General features: G+C 35.0%; 1 protein-coding gene across 1 annotated transcript; it reads left to right on the top strand.

Moving 5' to 3' along the window:
• Nucleotides 1-8,391: 8,391 nt before the first annotated feature.
• On the top strand, nucleotides 8,392-20,902 carry AGR3 (anterior gradient 3, protein disulphide isomerase family member). Its single transcript, XM_061197718.1, has 7 exons — nucleotides 8,392-8,500; nucleotides 12,598-12,661; nucleotides 18,599-18,651; nucleotides 19,186-19,262; nucleotides 19,509-19,572; nucleotides 20,018-20,101; nucleotides 20,853-20,902. Exons 1-7 carry the CDS (start codon nucleotides 8,392-8,394, stop codon nucleotides 20,900-20,902), a joined length of 501 nt encoding a protein of 166 aa, XP_061053701.1.
• Nucleotides 20,903-22,228: the final 1,326 nt, after the last annotated feature.

The raw sequence follows: 22,228 nt of genomic DNA on the forward strand, positions 1-22,228 counted from the left end.
GGAGCACCTCAATACATAAGGCAAATGCTAACAGCCATTAAAGGAGAAATCGACAGTAACACAATAATAGCAGGGGACTTTAACACCCCACTTTCACCAATGGACAGATCACCCAAAATGAAAATAAATGAAACACAAGCTGTAAATGGTACATTAAACAAGATGGACTTCATTGATATTTATAGGACATTCCAACCAAAAACAACAGACTACATTTTCTTCTCTAGTGCTCATGGAACATTCTCCAGGATAGATCATATCTTGGGTGACAAATCAAGCCTTGGTAGATTTAAGAAAATTGGAATCATATCAAATATCTTTTCTGACCACAACACTATGAGACTAGATATCAATTACAGGAAAAAGTCTCTAAAAAATACAAACACATGGAGGATAAACAATACACTACTAAATAACCAGGAGATCACTGAAGAAATCAAAGAGGAAATCAAAAAATACCTAGAAACAAATGGCAATTAAAACACAATGACCCGAAACCTATGGGATGCAGCAAAAGCAGTTTTAAGAGGGAAGTTTACAGCAGTACAATCCTACCTCAAGAAACAAGAAACATCTCAAATAAACAACCTAACCTTACACCTGAAGCAATTAGAGAAAGAAGAACAAAAAAACCCCAAAGTTAACAGAAGGAAAGAAATCATAAAGATCAGATCAGAAATAAATGAATGAAATGATAGCAAAGATCAATAAAACCAAAAGCTGGTTCATTCAGAAGATAAACAAAATTGATAAACCATGAGCCAGACTCATCAAGAAAACAAGGGAGAAGACTCAAATCCTTAGAATTAGAAATGAAAAAGGAGAAGTAAAAACTGACACTGCAGAAATACAAAGGATCATGAGAGATTTCTACAAGCAACTATATGCCAATAAAATGGACAACCCGGAATAAATGGACAAATTCTTAGAACAGCACAACCTTCTGAAACTGAACAAGGAAGAAACAGAAAATATAAACAGACCAATCACAAGCACCAAAATTGAAAGTCTCATTAAAAATCTTCCAATAAACAAAAGCCCAGGACCAGATGGCTTCACAGGTGAATTCTATCAAACATTTAGAGAAGAGCTAACACCTATCCTTCTCAAACTCTTCCAAAATATAGCAGAGGGAGGAACACTCCCAAACTCATTCTATGAGGCCACCATCACCCTGATACCAAAGCCAGACAAAGATGTCACCAAAAAAGAAAACTACAGGCAAATATCACTAATGAACATAGATTCAAAAATCCTCAACAAAATACTAGCAAACGGAATCCAACAGTACATTAAAAGGATCATACACCATGATCAAGTGGGGTTTATCCAGGAATGCAAGGATTCTTCAATACATGAAAATCAATCACTGTGATAAACCATATTAACAAACTGAAGGAGAAAAACCATATGATCATCTCAGTAGATGCAGAAAAAGCTTTTGACAAAATTCAACACCCATTTATTATAAAAACCCTCCAGAAAGTAGGCAAAGAGGGAACTTACCTCAACATAATAAAGGCCATATATGAGAAACCCACAGACAACATCGTTCTCAATGGTGCAAAGCTGAAACCACTTCCACTAAGATCAGGAACAAGACAACATTGCCCACTCTCACAGCTATTATTCAACATAGTTTTGGAAGTTTTAGCCATAGCAATCAGAGAAGAAAATGAAATAAAAGGAATCCAAATTGGAAAAGAAGTAAAACAGTCACTGTTTGCAGATGACATGCTACTATACATAGAGAATCCTAAAGATGCTACCAGAAAACTACTAGAGCTAATTAACGAATCTGGTAACGTAGCAGTATACAAAATTAATGTACAGAAATCTCTTGCATTGCTATACACTAATGACTGCAACAAAAAGAATAAAATACCTAGGAATAAACCTAACTAAGGAAACAAAAACCTGCATGCAGAAAACTATAAGACACTGATGAAAGAAATTAAGCATGATACAAACAGGTGGAGAGATATACCATGTTCTTGGATTAGAAGAATCAACATTGTGAAAATGACTATACTACACAAAGCAATCAACAATTCAAAGCAATCCCTATCACACTACCAATGGCATTTTTCACAGAACTAGAACAAAAAATTTCACAACTTGTATGGAAACACAAAAGACCCTGAATAGCCAAAGCAATCTTGAGAAAGAAAAATGGACCTGGAGGAATCGGGCTCCCTGTCTTCAGACTATACTACAAAGCTGCAGTAATCAAGACAGTATGGTACTAGCACAAAAACAGAAATATAGATCAATGGAACAGGATAGAAAGCCCAGAGATAAACCCACGCACATATGGTCACCTCATTTTTGATAAAGGAGGCAAGAATATACAATGGAGAAAAGACAGCCTCTTCAATAAGTGGTGCTGGGAAAACTGGACAGCTACATGTAAAAAGAATGAAATTAGAACACTGCCTAACACTACACACAAAAATAAATTCAAAATGGATTAAAGACCTAAATGTAAGGCCAGACACTATAAAACTCTTAGAGGAAAACATAGGCAGAACACTCTATGACATACATAACAGCAAGATCCTTTTTGACCCACCTCCTAGAGAAATGGAAATAAAAATAAACAAATGGAACTTAATGAAGCTTAAAAGCTTTTGCACAGCAAAGGAAACAATAAACAAGATGAAAAGCCAACCCTCAGAATGGGTGAAAATATTTGCAAACGAAGCAACTGACAAAGGATTAATCTCCAAAATATACAATCAGCTCATGCACGTCAATACCAAGAAAACAAACAACCCAATCCAAAAATGGGCAAGACTTACATAGACATTTCTCCAAAGAAGATATATATATTGCCAACAAATATATGAAAGGATGCACAACATCACTAATCAATAGAGAAATGCAAATCAAAACTACAATGAGGCTGGGGCAAGACGAGAATAAAGACACAGACCTCCTAGAGAATGGACTTGAGGATATGCGGAGGGGGAAGGGTAAGCTGTGACAAAGTGAGAGAGTGGCATGGACATATATACACTACCAAAGGTAAAACAGATAGCTAGTGGGAAGCAGCCGCATAGCACAGGGAGATCAGCTCGGTGCTTTGTGACCACCTAGAGGGGTGGGATAGGGAGGGTGGGAGGGAGGGAGACGCAAGAGGGAATAGATATGGGAACATATGTATATGTATAACTGATTCACTTTGTTATAAAGCAGAAACTAACACACCATTGTAAAGCAATTATACTCCAATAAAGATGTTAAAAAAAAAAAAAAAACTACAATGAGGTATCACCTCACACCGGTCAGAATGGCCATCATCAAAAAATCTACAAACAATAAATGCTGGAGAGGGTGTGGAGAAAAGGGAACCCTCTTACACTGTTGGTGGGAATGTAAATTGGTACAGCCACTATAGAGAACAGTATGGAGGTTCCTTAAAAAACTAAAAATAGAACTACCATATGACCCAGCAATCCCACTACTGGGCATATACCCTGAGAAGACCATAATTCAAAAAGAGTTATGTACCACGATGTTCATTGCAGCTCTATGTACAATATCCAGGACATGGAAGCAACCTAAGTGTCCAACGACAGATGAATGGATAAAGAAGATGTGGCACATATATACAATGGAATATTACTCAGCCATAAAAAGAAACGAAACTGTGGATTATGGACCTAGAGACTGTCATACGGAGTGAAGTAAGTCAGAAAGAGAAAAATACCATATGCTAACACATACATATGGAATCTTAAAAAAAAATATGGTCATGAAGAACCTAGGGGCAGGACAGGAATAAAGACACAGATGTAGAGAATGGACTTGAGGACACGGGGAGGGGGAAGGGTAAGCTGGGACGAAGTGAGAGAGTGGCATGGACTTATATATACTACCAAATGTAAAATAGCTAGTGCGAAGCAGCTGCATAGTAGAGGGAGATCAGCTCGGTGCTTTGTGACCACCTAGAGGGGTGGGATGGGGGGATGGGAGGGAGATGCAAGAGGGAGGAGCTATGGAGATATATGTTTATGTATAGCTGACTCACTTTGTTATAAAGCAGAAACTAACACACCATTGTAAAGCAATTATACTCCAATATAGATGGTAAAAAAAAAAAAAAAGAAAAAGATTTTTCTATAAACCACTACTAGTCAAGAAGAAAGTGAAAGCTGTGCCACTCTCTTTAGGAGGAAAACTTAGGGATGACTGCATAGCTATTTCTTTGCTTTGTAAGTGCTGGATATAAAATTATAATTGTTGGTCAAGTTCCTTAACCTTCAGCAGGAAGGATTCTATTTCAATAGCATGTTCCAAGGAAGGTTCCCTTTGAGAATTCTACAGAAGGAAGAAAGCACAATTAAATGAATACATGAATCAGTAGTACAGCAACCTGGGGTTTCTCTTGGGATCACAAGGAAGGTTCAATAGGAAAACTATAAATTTACTATATGAAATGAATACATTTACTATATCAATTTACTACCCTATATACATTTATCCATCTTTATAGAACAAAATCCAACATTCCTGCTTTCAAGAGACGTAGTATAGGAACAATGGCTACCTTCTTATGGTAAATCAAACCAGCTCTATATCCAAAGTTAAAATACTAGAAGCAAAGCATACTCTCTTTAATGTCAGAAGATAGCCACCACCTCCATTCTTTAGCAGTACATTTATTAATATAGTGAGTAATTAAACAAAAAAAAGAGAAAGAGAGGGAAGGAGGGCGGAAGGAAGGGAAAAATTTGTTGAACAAGCACCTAAATTAAAGATCAGCCGACTTTTGCTATAAAAGACCTGAGAGTAAATATTTTAGACTTCACAGGCCATATAGTCCTTGACTCAGTACTCCACTTAGAAGGCAAAAAGAACCATAGACAATAATAAGGAAATGGACATGGCTGCACTGCATCCAGTAATTTCTATTTACAGACACTGACATTTTAATTTCATACAGTTTTCAGATGTCACAGAGTATGATTCTTTTTATTTTTCACCCAGCCATTTTAAAATGTAAAAACCATTAGTAGCTCTTGGTCTGTACGAAAAGAGGTGGGCCAGATTTGATGACCCTGCCCTAGATCACTTTAACAGTAATTAAGTCCAGGAAGTAGAACTTGGGGTGTGTGTGTGTGTGTGTGTGTGTGTGTGTGTGTGTGTGTCTTTGGGGGTGGAGTGATCAGAGAAAGGTGATGCTGGTGAAGGGGAAGAGAATTTTACTTTTTATTTTGACACAATTCCACACTTTAAAAATGTTTTACCATAATCATGGATTAATTATACAATTTTAAAAATCTAACTATTAGATAAATATAATCTCTAATGGCCTGTTTTCCTATTTTTTGGCATGGTAAGGTAAGGGGTTTTACAGAGAGACTATAAAGAGTCATCAAATTATAAAAATGTTAAATTTTAAAACAGCATTTTTATTTATTTCTCTCTTTTCCTCTTTCTCTCTCTCAGAAAAAAAAAAAAAAAGGGTGGGGGGACCTGCTCTCTTTAGCCGTTAATTATACTCCTGTAAAGAGAGTAAACCTGAGGAATTTCTATTTGTTTTACATCTAATCTGCAAGCCTCACTGACCTTTCATCAAGAACAATGGTGCACACACAGTTCCTACATTCATGCCCGTTCCTTCCCCACTCTCGCCACCATTTCTTTTTTTTTTTCTGGGTGTTGAACTCCAGCCAAACATTAAATTACCTTGGGAAGCAAAAGGTAGACGAGAAAAAAGCACAAAGGTGGTATTTGGCCTCATTCTATGAGGACACTCAATCTTAATTTAGAGAAAGAAAAAGGACACTTTTTTTTTGTAGTGTGAGAGCATGAGAACTGGAAAGAAGCATGGATTTTTCAGACAAGGCTGTTTTTTAAGTTTGCAGGTGGACTGTAGTCTTGTTTCAATGCAGGTGGGGCTGTAGATCAGGTGTGTGTGTGCCTGTGTGTGTCTATAAATCCACACCCATTTTTAACCAGAAATATCCAGAATACACTTCCAGCAAGAGCACTGACAAGTTCAGGTAAGCAAGCAAAATTTCCAGATTATTTAATCAGTGGTCAAGCTCAGTTATATTTAAAGGATCAAATTATCGCTGTACAAAAGTGAGGTCTTCAGTAAAGCAGAGGGCAAGTTCAATGAAATGATATTTTTCTTCTTTTAATGGACTAGATTTCCTCTGTTGGCTTCATACTTTTATTCTTTATGTGTATTAATGATATTATAATAAACTAACACTCACCAAAAGTGACCCTTTAAAAATTATGCTGCAAGTAACATTTGTTCCTCCCTGTTATTTTTTTATTGAAGTATAGTTGATTTACAATGTTGTGTTAATTTCAGCGTACAGCAAAGTGACGCAGTTATACATATATATACATTTTTTAAAATATTCTTTAGAGGCCCTCTTCCCCAGTAAAGAGCACAAAGGAATGGAGTGGGAGTTTGGGGTTAGCGGATGCAAACTAGTATATATAGAATGGATAAGCAACAAGATCTTACTATATAGCGCAGGGAACTATATTCAATATGCTGTGATAAACCATAATGGAAAAGAATATTAAAAAAGAATGTAAAATCTCACTCCCAGTTTTCTTTTATAGAGAATTTTTACATAATATTTAAGTAAATGACTTACATTAAATTACTTTTGAAAAGTGAAATACTGTGTCAGAAAATGGTAACTCTCCGTGTTTGTAACACCTAATTGTAGACGTGTGGTTATTTGCCTTCGAAGGGCAATGTGAGCTGCTCCAGGGCCATGACCATGTCGTATTCATCTGTGTCCCCCAAGTAGCTTTACCCACGCATCTGATACTAGAGGATCATAAGTAACTCATGTTCTGTTTACCAGGGAAATTACTGTTCATCCAAAGATAATAATATATAAATTGATTGGTTTTGTCATAGAATATATTTACTATCTATTTTACAATTTATCAATGTCAAACAGAAAACAAATATTTTGATTTTTAAGTAGAACAATCTGACAATAATACATAGCAACTTGAAATTTGAAAAAAAATTCAGTTCCTATTCATTCTAAATTTGGCAGCTTTAAAATAAGAAGATGGTGAAGTTATAATTTCTCTCTTTTGATATAGATTCTACCTACTAATCTCTGTCCCTCTCATAAAGAACTTTTCCTAATGCTTCCTCCAAATTAACTTTTTCTTAACTCTTTACTTCTAGAGATCCCTCGGAGAATCTTAAGGCAATTAGGGGCTCTCTTCCCCAGAAAAGAGAACAAAGGCACATAAAATTTTACATACAATTCAGGGATTTTTGAGACTCCAGTAGCTCAATCATAGACCTTCTAGAAGCTCACTGGACCCAAGTTAAGACCCTACCCTAGATGGTTGCTTCAATTTTTCCACTGCAACTTTCACTCTGACAGAGTCTGCCCTTCCCACGTTGGACTTTGTGTTCCAGAGTCAGCTGTCTTTAACCCCTACTGAAACCTACCCTTTCTTTGTTTCAGTCTTTATGGTACAAGATGACGCCCATAAGGTAAAAGATGGCATGCTGAAATGTTTCACAGTATTAATAAGTTATAGGAACTTAAACTGCGATCCTTATCAGCACCATGGTTATTGTTTAACAGGGTTTCTCAATACAAAATAATTTAAAAGTGGGTCCCTTGCAGATTAGGAAAGAAAATAATTTAAATAGGACCAAACTAACCATTTTCAATCCAGGAGAGGACTGAAGGGATGTACTGCTGGCTAGATAAAGATACTAAAATGAGAGGAATGAATTTTAAATAGGGCAGGGTTTTAAATTTAAGGGCAAAAGGCTGAGTAAATGATGGAAGGATAAAAAAGATAAGCAACTGTAGAGCAACTGAAGAACAAGAACCTCCATATTCTGTTTTTCCTCTCAGTTCGAATTTAAGCAGTATTTGTTCATGCCTCATCTTACTGTCTTGGCAGAGTTAAAATGTCATTTTAATCTATTAGATCAAGAAGAATCAAAGGGCAAAGAATATTTATGCGTGACAAACATCACCTTTCCATTGCACTTAGCAGTTGCAAGGCCTTTAATCAATATCATCTTATTTGAGTTTTAATGCAGTTCCATGAGCACTAGAATACCATCAGAAGCAGGCTTTGGGTGCCCTGGTCCAGTTCTCTTTCAACTTCATTGTACTGCTCCCAGGATGCCAGGAATGTGGCTTTTCATCAAGTGGACATCTACTGAGTTGATTGTATTTTTACAATAATTTAAAAATAAAATGTGAAAGTTCTAGGTGGTTGTACCATGTCAATTCACACAAGCAGAGCAATCTGTCAGCATAGGTTTGGTCTCTTAACAAATGTCTTAGTGACAGCCTGAGGTAACCTACCAGATTCTGACAATTATTTTTTATCATCTAGCTGCTTCTGAGGGATTCTTGAGAAGATATGATGTTACACTCAGCTTTGGTCCTCTGTCTCTTACTCATCACGGTTTCTTCTAACCTTGCCATCGCAATCAAAAAGGGAAAAAGACCTCCTCAGACACTCTCAAGAGGTACGGGAATCTCATTTTATTTTCTGAACTCAGTCATTTGGATTGTTTTAAAATTCATCATCTCTTGCCTGTAGTCTAGTTATAAAGCCAACTCAATTAACTGAAATTTTTTGTTGTGTATCACTTTAAAATAGGAGAAAAAAAACAACAACAACAGAGGGGATCAGTTAATTTTAAAGAGTGAGCCAAATGAAATGAAAAACAACAATTTGCTGCATCTTCTATAGAAATAGTGGAGAACTGGTTTCATTGCCTATAACTCTGGTAACCAGAGTCCTGCAAAATGCTATTGACTGACATGTTATACTGATGTCCTAAATGCAATCAGGATTCCCTCAAAATCTGTTCCAGTGCCCTGTCCTCTCTTTATTCAGGCAAGAAAATAATTTGGAATGATTTTACACTGGGGTCCCCAGAAAATTATACTTTATCTCCACCCTCCAAGAATTTTGGTTAACCAAGTGTTTGCTATGCTGACTCCAGAAAACAGCTGCAGTATTTTTAGAGGACATAATCTAGATTTGTCATTGGCTACATTGAAAACATTTCTATTTTGTACCAACTGTTTTACTTTGGCCTGAGAAACAATTATATCTTCATCTGCAAAGAAATAATTCATAAAGAAAATTCTCAGAATTGATTCCTACATTTCCAGCTACCAGAAATGGAAAGAAAATCATTTGTCTCCAAATAGCTAATTCTAAATTAGTAACACAAACCAAAAAACACTTGACTGGTACTGGGAATGGTAATGTGACTGGAGCAAACAAATGGAGATCAACTATAGCATAATTTCAAATTTTAAAATATTGACTTTCTTTCCAAGTTAATTCATTCCTTAACAGATGTATTGGGTGCCAGCCAATTGCCCGTCAGTGTTCAGCCAAGATAAGTAATTCTACTTCAGTTTAAAAATCACAGAAATTATAAGTCTAAAAAAATCAGTAAGTTTTTGCAAAATAAATAAAAGAGGGAAATATTTTCCTAAGTGTAATTTATCATGTACCTCCATATATACCCACAACAGTTATAAAACAATGAAGTCAGTAGCTTTAAAGTGCCAAAGGTCAAACTCACTGCCCCTAAAGACCCTCGAGGGCTGAGTTAAGCAGTATGCTGTAACTATAATTAAGGTACCAACGTTCTGTGTATTCACTTCCAAATGTCCATTAAAACGATTTGGTGAATTTTATGAAAAATATACTCAATACGTACAATAAATTTTAAACAACGTGATGAGTCTTATTTCAGTTAAACTATTTCAATAGGGGAGATGACTGATAGCAGCTGGGAACTCCATTATTCAGAACTGGTTTGCATTTGGTTAAGCCTTTATCTTCTACTGGCACATAGGAAACAACTGAGAATGAGGATTTAAGGTAGGGGTGAAGGGGAAATTTGACTACAATGTACCAAGTAGCATATGGAGCCTCTTAGAGTGCGGAGCAGCACCAGGGAAACAGAGACAGTGTTAGGGAGAAAAGGGAGTATTAATTGGAAAAAGGTAAGAAATGGTTCAATAAAAAAGTGAACCCCAAATCTTAACTTCCTTTTAAACCAAAACTGCTCTGCACCCAGCACCTGGTCCAGTGCCTGGCATACAGTAAGTACTCAATAAATACATACTGGAGAATGAATAAAATCTCAGAAGATAAGTAAGCATAGCCAGTAATGGATTAGGAATTAGGAATTATGATAATGAACAGAGAACAATAAGACTGTATTGTCTTACCTTCGTACACCCAGTGCTAAGCGGAGCAAGGCATATAGCAGATGTTCCTTCAATATTTGTGGAACTAAGTTAAACAGGAGCAGAGAACAGTAATTCTTCCCACGGCTGACATTCTGGCACTGAATGATATTTGCAACAGAATAGGGAAATTAAGTAGGAACCTAGTCTCACTGGCTGTTTCCAAAATAACTTTTATCTAATGCAAAACGTGGCATAAACTTACTACATGTGTTTGAGCAAAGTTGTAAACAAAGTCCTTCAGGGTTATTACAGATAGGAAGTATTCCTCCTAAGGTTGGGGTACGAAGCTAACGTAAGATGTCTTCCAATGTTAGGATTCTAAAGTCAGGCAAAAACAAACCAACAACACTTCGGGTAAGTAAAATAATGCAATCACTTGGAAAAACTGTCAGAAAGTTAAAGTCACAGTTACCATTTGATCCAGCAATTCCACTTCTAAGGATTATACCCAAGAAAAATGAAAACATATGTTCACACTGAAGTTTGCACTCAAATGTTCATAGCAGCATTATTCATAAAATCCAAAAAGTAGAAACGACCTAAATGTCCATCAACTGATGAATGGATAAACAAAATGTGGTATATCCATAAAATGGAATAATATTTGGCCCAAGAATGAAGTCCTAATACATGACACAACATGGATGAACCTTAAAAACATTGTATTAAGTGAAAGCATCCAGTCATAAGATACATCGCATCTTATATGATTCCACTTATATGAAATGTCTGGAATAAGATAATCTATAGAGACAAAGTAGATTAGCCATTTCTTAGGGTTGTAGGAGATGAAAGAAGTGCATGGTGATAACTAAAGGGTACAGGGTTTCTTTCTGAAGTGATGAAAATCTTCTAAAATTGATTGTTGTGATGGTTGCACACTATGTAAATATACAAAAAAAAGTATATACTTTCAATGGATGAACTGTATTGGCATATGAATTACATTTGAATAAAGTTGTTATGAAAAAACAAACAAACCAAAACCCAACAGGCAAAAATCATGGGATCATATTTATCCTGCTTCATAATTCTGCTTCATAAGTCCTGGACATCTTTAAGCCATGGTATCAAAACCAGGAACTCCAGTCTGACAACATATGAAACTTATGAAAAAATCTGGGTCCAAAATAGCCTGCAACTATTTCTATTTTCAAATTAATTCAACCTTTTTCATCCATAGACTGAGACATTTCCTGAAAATACTTTGAAATATTTCTGGATGTTTTGTGCATTCTTCTCCTCAATGGTCTTATTCTTCAATCTCTAATACACATTCCCAACTACTCACATCATTTCTTTAAAGGCTAGTGGGGAGACTTCCCTAGTGGCGCAGTGGTTAAGAATCCGCCTGCCAATGCAGGAGACACGGGTTCGATCCCTGGTCTGGGAGGATCCCACATGCCGTGGAGCAACTAAGCCCGTGTGCCACAACTACTGAGCCTGCGCTCTAGAGCCCGTGAGCCACAACTACTGAGCCTGTGAGCCACAACTACTGAGCCTGTGTACCACAACTACTGGGCCCGTGTGCCACAACTACTGAAGCCTGCACGCTTGGAGCCTGTGCTCCGCAACAGGAGAGGCCACCATAAGAAGAACCCTGGGCACCACAACGAAGAGTAGCCCCCGCTCGCCACAACTACAGAAAACCCATGTGCAGTAATGAAGACCTGACACAACGAAAATAAATAATAAATAAAATTGATTCTTTTAAAAAAAAAAAAAAGCTAGTGGGTTCTCTCCCTACTCGTTGCGTTCTGTTTCCCTCTCCTCCACTCTTTTGGAGGCTTCCAAAACAAGGGTTTTATTGAGTCTCTCAACCATGAAATTCCCACGCCAGAATTTTTTTCCCTGTTAAAACTCAAAGCAAAATTTGAAATTCCTTTTTTTTCAATGATGTGTTCTGACTTTGAAGGAGTCAACATCTCTTGGCACTCAAGATTCAAGGACACTGTTCAGTATAGCCCAAAGTATTCCCGATAGATTTACAAAGTATGCAAAGATTAACTGTTATTTCCTCCTGTACATTCTGAAAGCGAGAGCTCTTGCATGGTCCAGAGATGTCCTTTCAATCACCACTAATCATAATAGCATCTACTGAACACTTACTGGGTTCAAGGCCATGGGCCTTAAGATTTAAAACATAGTCACAAAACCTCAGTAATATCACCTGAAAGGACACAACCTCTTTGTATCTAGTTATAATTATGTGTCCTCCATACCTTATGTCACACAACTGCTTGGTAGCTTAAATATCTGTAGATAGATACCTGCTTATCACATCCCCAATTCAGAACTCTTTGGTAGTCCTAAGTTAACACACTGATTTCTCTCTTCTGTTTAGGATGGGGAGATGACATCACTTGGATGCAGACCTATGAGGAAGGTCTCTTTCACATTCAAAAAAGGTAAAACACCTCTCAGTTAATTTTGACAGATGATACAGATACCTCCTCATAGGAGAGCCAAAAACTAGCATGTTAGCTTTTCAGAGAATACAATAAGAATTTGCTCTGTTACTGTATGCTGTTTGGACTAAGAGTTGCTATTAGAATTTTTTAATAAACAACAGCTCTAAACACTTTTATATTAATTTCTTAATTATCCAAGCAAGCTTTTTTATCTGAGGAATAATTGACTTAACATTATATTAGTTTCAGGTATACAACTTAATGATTGGATATTTGTATATATGCAAAATGATTACCACAATAAGTCTAGTTAACATCCACCAAGCAAACTTTTGAATATAAATTGTATAAACAAAACAGCATCACTCACTGGGCAATATACAAGCTTAAACAGGAACCTGACTTATAGCAGCACTTCTCAAGGCTGTCTGATCATCAGAACAACTCAGAGAGCTTTTTTAAAAATCCATATTCAGGGTCAACTACTTACTGAGTATCCACTTCTATGTGCCAGGCGCTCAGTGACCAAGAGTGACGTGATTTACTAAAGATCTACTAAATCTTTGGGGATGGAGCTGAGAAACTTGTACTTTTAAAAGCACCCCAAGAATTTATCAAATATCTAAAGAATGTTCAGTTCAACTCTTTGAAGAAAAAGAAAAGATTCCAAATAAGAATTGGGTAAAACACTCTCAACACTGGACAAATATTACAAAAAAAAAAAAAAAACAGAAGTCTACAGAATAATCTTATTTCCAAATAGAAATGTAAAAAACAAACAACATATTAGCAAAGGGCAGACAGCAGAACACTTAAAGAATATACCCTGATAAAGTGAGATTCAGTCTGGGAAAGCCAAAAGATTCAAGATTAAGAAATCTATTAATTAAAATAATTTAATATTTATAAGGACACAAATCATACAAGTATCTCCTATCTCCACAAATGCTAAAAAAGCATTTAATACAATGCCAAATCCATATTTGAAGTTAAAAAACTTATCCATCCCAGCAAAAAAAGTCAACATCATGCTTACTGAGGAAAAACAAAGTATCCCACTGATGGATTCTTTAATCACCACAATTACTAACATTGTTCTGGAGATACTAACCAATGCAATTAGATGAGAAAGACTTAGAAAGGAAAGAGTGAAAGAATCTTCATTTGCAGCTGATGACTGTGTTTGTGAAAAACTTGAGAATCAGCCCAAAGTATTCAGAAGTATGAAGATTCAGTTAAATTAGATGAGACTAAATTAATACCTAGAAATCGACAGCATTTATGTATATATATAATTAAAATAGTTAAAGACACTTATAAAATATCTTATATAAAATAGCAATAAAAAAAGATGAAATATCCCAGGATAAACTTGACAGAAAATGTACAAAATCTGTATGAACTAAATGTACTAGTGAGGAAAAAAATTACAAACCTATGTGAAGGGATATCATGTTCTTGGATAGGAAGATTCAACATCGTAAAAATGTCAATTCTCTCTATAGTTAAAAAATTTGTTAAGACAATCACAATATATTAGTACAAGTTTTTAAGTGATTTTAAAATTGAAATGGAAACATAGACAGACTTAAATAGTTAGGAACATTCTGAAAAGAAATCAGTGGGAACTAGCCCTTAATCAATATGAAACATTTTAATAACACAGTATGTTACCGGTAAATGAATTGAAAAGAATGGAGAGAACAGAAAACTGGATACTACAGAAATTGTTTACATGATTAAGTGGCATTTTGAATCAGGAGTGGGAGAGATAGAGTATGTAAAATAATTGTTAGAATTTGACAGCCATTTGTGAAAAATAAAAAAATTTGGATCTATACCTCACATTTTATATCAAAATAAATTATAAAGATTAATTATAAAGATAAAACCATTAAGGTACTAGAAGACACTATTACAAAACTGTTATTTCTTTAAATTCTTGGAGTAGGGTACAATTAGAATGAGGCATGAGGGATGTCTAGGATGCAAAAACAAAGCACTTAATTTTTGTGCCCTAGATGCTACTCTTGCCTCACCCTAGTCCTCCTTTAGAGTTGAGTATGGCCAAAGGAAAAAAAAAAGAAGAAAGAAAAATCCTAAAATAAATGACTAATATTTTTGATTATGCAAATTTCTGCACAACCAGAAATTTATCATAAGCAAAGGAAAAAGGCAAAAAATACAAAACAAACAGAAAACTATAGCACATATTACAAGAGTGAATTTCTCTAATATACAAAGTACTCATATAAATTAATAAGAAAAAGGTCAAGTCAATGACCTTGAAAAAATGAACGTAAGATAGGAAAGATAGTTCACAGAATAAAAAAATTAGTAACCTAAACATATGAGTAAGGTTATTTTTTTACAGCTTTATTGAGATATAATTTACATATAACATTGTGCAAATTTAAGGTGTAGAATGTGATGACTTGATGTATGTATATATTGCAAAACGATGACCACAGTAAGGTTAATTATCACCTCACATAGTTAACGTGTGTGTGTGTGTGTGTGTGTGTGTGGTGAGAATTTTAAGATGTACTTTCTTATCAGCTTTCAAGTATACCATACAGTATTGTTAACTCTGGTCATCACTAGATTCCCAGGACTCACTCATCTTGTAACTGGAAGTGTATACCCTTTGAGCACCTTCACCCATTTTCCCCACCTCCCAATCCCCACCCCGGGAAACCACCAATCTACTGTTTCTATGAGTTTGCTTTTTACTTTTTTTTAAATTCCAGATTCTACATGTAAGTGAGATCATATAGTATTTGTCTCTGACTTATTTTACTTAACATAATATGCTCAAGGTTCATTCACGTTGTCACAAATGTACTGAGAGTCACTTAGGTTGCTTCCATGTCCTGGCTATTGTAAATAATGCTGCAATGAACATGGGGATGCAGATATCCCTTTGAGATAGTGAAATAGTGATTTCATTTTCTTTGGGTATATACCCAGAAGTAGAATTGCTGGATCATATGGTGACTATTTTTTATAAGAAAGTAAAACCACATTAACTTCCCTCTTTCACCTACTGGATAAAAGAATTAAAAGCTCAATAAACAGTTTTAGTGAGAGTAAATACTTACCTCTCACATTATCAGAGAGAATATAAATTGGTACAGCTTCTAAGGAAAGTATACACAGTGCATCAAAATTATAAATGCACATACTCTGACCCAGAAACTCCACTTCTGGAATTTATTTACAAATATACCCACCCAAGTGCAAAATTATATGTAAATAACATCATGTCCACCAAAGCATCTTTTTAAATGTCTGAAAACAATCTAAACATAAAAGATTGAAAAGAATTTAAATATCTATTTTGAGGAGACTAATAAAGATGATCCATATAATGGAATATTATACAAAAGCACAAGGGAATAATGTCCAAGATATACCATGATGCTAAAAAAGCCAAATGCAAATACATGTGTATAGCGTGCTAGTATTTGTATTTTTAAAAAAGAAAGGATATATATATATATACATATGGACATGCATATGAACATACACAATTCATAATCATATACATTTACATAAGTATATACACAAGCATATGCATATGCACATGGGTATTTTGTCATATGACCTGAAAAACTCTGGAAGCAGACTTAGAAAATGGTAACACTGCTTATTTCTTGAAGGCAGGATGGGAGAAAGAATTTTTACTTTTTTAACTTTTGAATTTTAAACCATCTGAATTTGTAACTTATTTTCAATGAAAAACATGTAGAATTTTAAAAGATAATTCACCAAATGATGCTGATAAGCAGCTAGGCTTGGAAGGCTCTGGTTTTAGAGCATCTCAGAAGTACAGCTCCCCAAAATTTTTACTCTTTCTCTCACTCGAGTTTCTCATAATCTGATGTGCTAGTTCATAAGATTTTTTTCCCCCAATTTAAAATGCTTTATTTTTTTATTCTTTTTAAAATTCTTTTCCTATTTAGGTTATTACAGAATATTGAGCTGAGTTTCCTGTGCTATACAGCAGGTCCTTGTTGGTTATCTATAGTAGTGTGTACATGTCAATCCCAAACTCCCAGTCTATCCCTCCCCCCACCCTTCGCCCCTGGTAACCATAAGACTAGGGACCACCTGTTTTACTGATAATTTGGTGTGTGAGCTAAGGATGATTTTCACATTAAAACAATGTTTTTAATCAAAAGAAGAATAATATCTTGTGACACATGGAAGTTACTTGAAATTCAAATTCCAGTGTTATAAATTAAGTTTTACTGTTACGGCCACTCTCACCTTGTTGCGTATTGTCCATGGCTGCTTTCGTGCAATAACAGCAGAGGCGAGCGGTTGTGAACAAGACCACATGGGTTGCAAAACCTCAAATACTTACCATCTGCCTCTTTGCTTTAAAAGTTTCTGAGTCCTTGGTTCAGGTGTTCCTACTTCAGTGTCTGCCAGAAACAGAAGCTTTTCCTAAAACGGATTACTGTCTTGGTTTGACTGTCTGAACAACCCATTCAAAGTTGAACTATTAAGACTGAGTATTCTGTGGTCTTGATACATTTTTCCTTGGACTCCAGGTGGCCAGAAATCTGATGGAGAAATTAGTTTTCCAAGAGTTACATCAATGTCTTTCCTTACACAGAGCTATCCTTATTTCCAGCTGTTATGCTGGGAAGAAAGGGTAGCAGTTCAGGAAATCAGAATGACTCATGCCCCTGAATTGTTCTGCATCACAGGACACCTCTACCTACCTAAGTGCAATCAGAGAAAAAGTTATCTAGTAGAAGAATTACTACTTGGTGCTTAGGAGGTCTAAGTTCTGTATGTGTCTCTGAAGAAATGTCAATGAATATTCTTAGGCTCAGTTTCCTACTAATTAAAAAGAGGTAATAATATTTCATTCATTGGATATCTAATCTGCTCTTTCACCAGTAAATGTGAAGTTGTTGGCAAATGTTGGCTTTCTATGTTATAAATTTTAAGAGATAAGTTGTAGGATTTATTCTTACCTAAAATTAACTTATATTCTAAGTTTGAGGATTAAATGAAATTATTTACACTTCAAAATGTGTTATTTAACACTTTTGAGACTAAAGTTTGAAAAAACAGGATTATTCAATAACAGGTATTTCATATGATTACGTCTGTTGTTTTTAAAAAGATTTATGCTTGATACGTATACACTCGTCTATCTCTTTTTGTACCTAGCATCCTCGCAAAATTAAAGAAACATTTTTAAAAACATCTTATATACCCGAATCATAATTATTTTATCCTTCACTGTAGTTAACATTCTAATTTTTCTCGTATTCTAAACACCAGGGTAGTCAAGGAGCTACCATCAAAACTTTTCTTCAGAGAGTTAAAATCAAAATGACACTGAAAAATATATAGGAAGGGAACTCTCCCTGAGACTGTTGGTAATTTTAAGTTGTGACAAGAATAAAAGGTTGTGAAAATGGTCAAATATTAATAGACTTTTTGAAAAACTAAAAACAAACAAAAAACCTAAGTAAAAACTTGGACACTTCCAAAATTTTATACCACATGCTCATTGGAAATGAATACTACCTTGTTCATAATATCCTTTCATCTATGGAGACAGAATTGACTTTTATTTTTCTAACTGTACTACAGTATACATAAGAATGACCTGGTAAACTTGTTAAGCTAAGGATTCCTGGACCTCACCCCCACAGATGCTGATTGAGTCGGCCCAAGAGGGAGCCTGAGAATTTACATTTCTAATGAGCTACATTTCTGGTGAGGCTGATGCTTCAGTGCTGAGGCCATGTTATGAGTAACAGGACTACAGACTACAGCGCTGTGATTTGTCAGGCTGAGATTTTTACTTTATGTCTCATAGACAGTACGAGAATCTTAAATCTAATTTCACTGTACATTTTGACTCAAATTAATCACTTGGCTCAATTCCACACTCTCTCTGTTTAGTAACAAGCCACTGATGGTTATTCATCACTTGGAGGACTGTCAATACTGCCAAGGTAATTTTTGCTCCTGAGATCTTACTGTATCTCCAATATGAAGTAGGAAAGTGACCTGGTTACAAATTGTTAAGAAGGCACTCAGGAAACTCTATTCCAAAAAAAAAAAAAGGACAACTGCTAGAGTACCACCATTTTACAAAGGTGCTTAAAGACTACAATGATTGTTAGTAATCTACTGAATATATTTATATTATATGTCCTTTAGAATTTTATATCCTTCTTCCTCCCCTGCCCCCCCAAAAAGGTAGGAAAACTGGCTGAAAGAAGATGCTGTTTTAACCAATGAGTCAATGAATTACATGACATTATAAAACTGGTGATTTCATCAATGTGACTCTCTCTTGATGTCTTCTTGGATAGACTCTGTCCCTCATTGCTTTCCAATGAGAGACGAAGTGGCAATGGGCCAATGAACTATTTACATCCAAGTTACAGATGCAAACAAATGCAAAATACTAGCTTAATTTTGCTACATTATATTGAAGGCGTCTTGATCCTTGAAACTAACTGACATTATGTTTTCTCCCACAGCACTAAAAAAAGTGTTTGCCCAAAATAAAGAAATACAAGAAATGGCTCAGAATAATTTCATCATGCTGAATCTCATGGTACATGACCTCTACAATGTTTTCTTAATATCTCAATTCAGTGGAAAAGCTGAATCTCTTTTTTTGTCTTTTTTTAAAGACAAAAAGAGCTATAAAGTATTAGTGGATATAGAATGTTATATAGAATTGTAAGAGGCCAAAATATACAACTTACTGAAAGGCTTGTTCACATAAAATATTTTTAAATCAACTGTTAAAAACAATCCAATACAATAACATTCTTTTTATTTTTCACCTTTTTCCTAGCATGAAACCACTGATAAGAATTTATCACCTGACGGACAATATGTGCCTAGAATCATGTTTGTGGGTAATTGTATAATCTCTTTCCATCAGATTTAGAAAATCAGTAGCCTTCTTGCTTTTATTTACTTTTAAATGCTAGTTCAAGTACTATTCCTTTTAAAGGGAAGTCATTAGTAACACAGTCAATAACAGTTCTTCTTAGGTCAACAATCAAACTCATTATATCCGTAACTTGCAACTTATAAATATTAAATTTTAATTTTTTAAATTAACTGATGCTATGAAATCAATATCCCAATGTAGTTTCAGGATCGTTCTCTAAACTATTATATGTTGACAAAGACCTGTGACACACTAAAATTAGAATTCAGATTAACTCATAATGAATTCACATGTATGAAAACTGATTTTGCTTATAAATTTGCTTAACGTTTGTTTTAGAGTAAGAGGCAAGAATGATTTTCAGAACATTTTAAATAATATGTAAGGGACTTATTTTTTCTTGGCAGATCCTTCTTTAACAGTCAGAGCTGATATAACTGGAAGATACTCAAACAGATTATATACATATGAACCTCAGGATTTACCACTATGTAAGTATTCACAAATTATCTTGAACAGTGATACTAGCAACACTTGACTGTTAGAAGGGTCAATGATACCCTACATGGGTGCTTCCCCACAAACAGTGCTACCCACACAGCACAGTCCCTGGGGTTGGTAGTGGTGATAGTGGTTTAAATGCAAACTCTTAGCTCCCACCAAAATCAGAATTTCTGGGGCACCTCAGAATCTCTTTTTTCAACAGGGATCTCTAATAGTTCTTGTGATCATGGAATGTTAACACCACCAAAAAGAATAGAGTACACATGAAAATTAAACCTTAAGAAAGCCCGTCCATTCTTCTGGTATGAAAGATCATATGTGATTTCCTCAAAGTGATCATAATTAAATCTTTTCTCTTCCTTTAATGCCTATAAGCAAGGAGATACAGTCTGACTTGGGACTTTCATTTTTACAACATTCACTATCAACTATGTTTAATAAGATAGCTATGCCTGTCATATCCAGCAATACTGCTACAAAATAATCAGTGAACAAAATAGATACTCCCTCAAAATCCCTTTGATAAAATTTTTTAACATTGTTAATTAACCAGCTCTGAATGGTCTAATCCTTAAATTTACATGTACACTTTTAGCATAATATTCTTTAAGGCTGCAGATAAATCCCCAAATCTTTATAGCTGTTCATTTTAATGGGCCAATTTTAGATTCAGGGGTTAATTTAAAAATTTGACACTCTCAGTTACTAATAGAAAATATATATTTACTTTTATTACAGTGATAGAAAACATGAAGAAAGCATTAAAACTTATTCAATCCGAGTTATAATGTATTACCTCTAAGAGGTCAAATGTCACGAAGAAAAACTTCTGGCTAACTGACTAATACTAATGGGTGGGTAAATGAATTTTGTAACATTACCGTTTAGATTTTTAATGTGTTTGAATATTAGGAAGGTAAAATGATATTTCAATAAATATCAAAACCGGAGCATGACAATGTTGTGGTTTGATTTCTGCCTGCATCGGTAGCAAAGAAAGCTTGCTGACAGTTATAGTGGAGACAGGAAGACCTAAATAAGAGGTGTCATATATGGAATCTAAGAAAAAAAAAAAAAGGTCATGAAGAACCTAGTGGCAAGACGGGAATAAAGACACAGACCTACTAGAGAATGGACTTGAGGATATGGGGAGGGGGAGGGGTGAGATGTGACAGGGTGAGAGAGTGTCATGGACATATATACACTACCAAATGTAAAATAGATAGCTAGTGGGAAGCAGCCGCATAGCACAGGGAGATCAGCTCGGTGCTTTGTGACCACCTAGAGGGGTGGGATAGGGAGGGTGGGAGGGAGGGAGATGCAAGACGGAAGAGATATGGGAACATATGTATATGTATAACTGATTCACTTTGTTATAAAACAGAAACTAACACACCATTGTAAAGCAATTATACTTCAATAAAGATGTTTAAAAAAAAAAAAAGGTGTCTACACTGCTTGTTTCTATTTCCTCATCTATCATCCATTCCACCAAATAATCTAAATTCTGATCCCTCTATTATATCGAACCTGCAAGTTTAGGTCATAAATGATTTGCATGTTGCCAAAGCAAATGGATGCACCTCTAGCCACTTATTATTTAACTTTTAGCAGCATAACTTTTAGAGTTAACCATTTATTTCTTTTTTTTACTTTAAAACAGACACTTAAAAAGTAATTACAATAAATTTAAAATATATTTTAAAACTTTAAATATGTTTTGCTTAATTTAATTACTGGGTGGATATTTAACACTTTTAATCATTTTAAGAAGAATGTAACTGCCTCCAGAATATTAAAGAATTCCTCCAGTTAACTAGCAGAAGAGGAATCTATCCATTCTGAAATTATTAAACATTCAACCACCAACTCAATTCTTCACAGGAAGCTTTTGGAGGATCACATCCATGTCTTCTATTCCTTTAAATAACACACACACAAAAATCCTAATTTTTTATGAACAAAATTTCCCTAATCATTTGGAGTAATTCTAATTATTCATGGAAACCCCATAATCAGCTGGGAATAATTCTCAGAAATGAGAGAATATTTGAGATGGGAAAATTTTTCCTAATCCATAGGATTTGATTACATTTAAATAATTTGAAGTTTTG

This window comes from Eubalaena glacialis, chromosome 8 (genome assembly GCF_028564815.1).
Source record: "Eubalaena glacialis isolate mEubGla1 chromosome 8, mEubGla1.1.hap2.+ XY, whole genome shotgun sequence".
Lineage (NCBI taxonomy): Eukaryota > Metazoa > Chordata > Mammalia > Artiodactyla > Balaenidae > Eubalaena > Eubalaena glacialis.